At 35.1% G+C, this 3,407-nt stretch overlaps 1 protein-coding gene across 1 annotated transcript; it reads right to left on the bottom strand.

The window, feature by feature from the left end:
- Positions 1-612: 612 nt before the first annotated feature.
- LOC145161662 (heat stress transcription factor B-2a-like) lies at positions 613-2,510 on the bottom strand. The gene is made up of 3 exons (XM_079081243.1): positions 2,237-2,510; positions 1,853-2,109; positions 613-1,722 (listed from the first exon to the last, which is right to left on the bottom strand). The coding sequence occupies exons 2-3, from the start codon at positions 2,090-2,092 to the stop codon at positions 889-891; spliced, it is 1,074 nt and encodes a 357-aa protein (XP_078937369.1). The 5' UTR covers positions 2,093-2,109; positions 2,237-2,510; the 3' UTR covers positions 613-888.
- Between the last annotated feature and the right edge of the window lie 897 nt (positions 2,511-3,407).

Raw genomic sequence — 3,407 nt, 5'->3', positions numbered from 1 at the left:
TTAAACACATAAGCTATGACGGGAAGTTTTATAATATTTAACAAAAAAAATACTTTATATAGTTATTTTTAATATCCTATATTTTAATTCAACTAAAACTTCAAACACATGACCTATTGGAATTTGGAAGATTACATTATGAATACCATAAATCCATAATACCAACTAAAACTTCGAAATGGAGAAAATATTACAATAAAAACTTGTACATTGACCAACATCTCATTTCATAAGACAAAACAAACACATTATTATTTTGATTCCGACAGCTTTATACAATTTCGTAACTTCTCTTATTGTACCCTAAAATAACAAACAATGCACTTTAGCATTTAATATATGTGAAGCGTATAGTGGAAAACCTCCTAATGCATATGTATGTTATTAGTAATTTTTAATGAAAATTTAATATTATACCCACTTACAAATGATGCAAAACGTAGCTTTCTTCTACCATAAGTGATAAGACTTCTAATTAAAGCATATAAAAAGACAATTTTTAAAATTCATAATAAAGTTTCACACTTTATTCTATGAATATCACAAATCTTGAGCTTGATTGGTTTGCAAAATTCGGATTACGGAATAACATGGGAATGGGATCCATTCATCTTAAATCAAACTAAGCTGAAATAGGCTTATATTCATAAAAGAGAAATTCTTTTTGGAAAAAGAAAAATGACATTTTTCTTGAATTAACAATTTAAAGATAAAACTCTAAAAGGCCAAAAAAGTCCAAGAAACTTCTGGTACTTGGTCCACGTTTCCCGACAAGAAGGGATTAACATGCCACGTGACTCATCTGGCACGTGCCACTCTCTTCTCCTCTCCTCGTGTGAACTTAACCACATTACACTTTTTTTCCACCTTCGTAAGCTCTTCTTCGATCTAATTAAGCATATTACGATCTGACCGTTGACATTGCCTCAACATCCACGTAGATTCCTGATTATCAACATTACTACTACCATTATCGTTTTGATCCAACGGCTCAGATTTCACGTCTCCTCCAGGCTGTCGAAGCCGCAGCTCATTATACTGCTCCGCCGCACCGCCACCTCCCGACACTCCCTCCCTCGACCGTTTCACACCTATTGTCACACCGAATAATCTCGGGCTCATCTCATCGGGTTCCGTTGTTTCTAGGTAATCACCATCGTCGCCGGCGCGACCTAAACACTCATCGGCTAACCGCTTTAGAGGTAACAGATCTAGTGGTGTCATGGTGGTGGTCGTCGTCGTCACCGCCGCCTCCGGCTCAGGTGGTGATTGCTGTGAAGTGCTTCCTTCCGACGGTTTATTCTTCGCGTAGCTAGACATCATCACGTAGATGTTGGAGCAAAGATTCTTCATCTGACTCAACTCTTTATTGAGTTCGACGTTTTCTTTCTTTAGCCTCTCGTTTTCACCGACAAGCTCGGCGTTAGTTCCTCCGGAAGCTGTTGTTTCTCGAGATAAATTAGTTGTAGCGCCTCGAGATGAGTTGGATGACACGACTTGTTCTTCGCCTGAATCGCAAGGTGATATCATTCCAAGCGGCGGAGACAGCACCGGAAGCACCGGAATAGCTGCAACCGCGGGCGATGGAGCAGGTACCTGTTGTTGTGCCGTTGGAGTTGCCGCAATCTTACGACGTTGTATATCACACAGCAATCGTTTCTCTCCTCTACGAAAACAATCATTAGAGAACTCCCATCGATCAGGCACAACCTTCCTGAATCCCTGTCAACATAATCGATCGAATTTAAAGAAATGATAGATCGTATCTAACTGTTGGATTGAAAAAGCAAAAACCATATCACTCAACTTTTTTGCAAGAAGAAATCTAATTATGCTAGACCTGAAATCTTACATAGGTATTTAGCTGACGGACAAAACTGGAGAAATTATTGTGTTTAAAGTACTTGGGTAGCAAATCCTTGGCAAATTCAGTTGGATTCCAGACGATGAACGTAGATCCATCTTCGTTCCAGGAAATCACATCGTCAATCGCCTTATCATCAACAAGCTGGTATGTTTTCGTCAAAAACGGTGTCGGAAGAGATCTAGCAGCCGCATCCCCTCCAGCCGAATCCACCGGTGGCGGAGCCATAAATCACCTCTAAGCAGCTACACCATACCAAAACAACAAACATGAATCTAAATCTCAACAAACAAAAAAAAAACAAACGCAACTAAAAAATCTAAAAAAGAAAGAAGCTAAAATCAAAGGAACGTTAACTACAACAGGTCTTACCGATGAATCAAGTGTTTCGAGAATGCATGTATGGTGACAGATCGAGCAGCAGGTTTGAGGATTCCAGAAAGTTCCGTGTAGGAAGATAGATCAGACTTGAAAGAAGGTAGGAGTGGAAATGGTGGAGAGAGAGAAAAAAATATAGAAAGGAAAAAGAAGGTGAATTATTATTGAATTGAATTGAATAGAATACATTAGAGTTGAGGAGGAAGAGGAAAGAACGAGAAGGTACCGCAAAAGAGAGAATACAAATTCGAGAAGTTTCTCCATTGGATTGGATTTTAATACGTATGTGTCAAGCGGTTGGACGCTCGATCAAACCATCGTGATCATCAATTCAACACCACCACATTATCAGCTTTGGTCCTCACTTTATCCAATCATCTCTTCATTTTGTATTTTTCATTTTATATATTTCAAATTACCTAACACTCTACAACCATTAATGATAATATATATATATATATATATATATATATATATATATATATATATTTCCTCTTTAAACGACTAGATTTTATCGAAATGTAGCCTTCCTAATTCCTATGATTGCTGTGGGGTTATTATTAGCGATTGTTATTAAGTTTAAGAGTAATTTTGTCTTGTAAATCCTCCTATCCAATTAAATAATGACATGTTTTATATTAATATATTATTAAATTTCATTAAATAGCCATTAAATATTATACATGTCACTATTTAGTTGGATAAGAATAGTTGTACGAATAAAAAGTAAGAAGATGTTTAATTTCTCTAAGTTTAATTGTTTTTAGTATTATTATTATTAGATGATACATGGGGTGTTTGAGGGGCAAAACAGGAAGTTGCTAATGGTTCAATTATATATATAAGGCTAGTTTAATGTGTTTTCTTACATTTATTTTATGTTAGAATGCACCAATAAAAATTTAATAAAATTAAATAATTGTTTAATTAAATAAAGATAGATATTAAATGATTTCCATAATTGTATGTATATTAAATCATATCCATAATTATAATTTTCTTTTTATGAAAACTAATTAAATTTATTATTAATATCAACAATAACATTCTTTCAGAATTAATTTGCATATAGGTTTTTATGTATGGGTTCGTGTTTTGTTTCAGGACCGACTCACTTAAAATACAATAAAGTTGCATGGAATATGAAGAATACACTCTTTTATTG

The sequence above is a fragment of the Lactuca virosa genome, chromosome 2 (genome assembly GCF_052849685.1).
Source record: "Lactuca virosa cultivar CGN04683 chromosome 2, Lactuca_virosa_CGN04683_v6, whole genome shotgun sequence".
NCBI classification, from domain to species: domain Eukaryota; kingdom Viridiplantae; phylum Streptophyta; class Magnoliopsida; order Asterales; family Asteraceae; genus Lactuca; species Lactuca virosa.
Note: the sequence above shows the minus strand (reverse complement) of the source record. Positions and strands in the feature narration are given on the sequence as shown.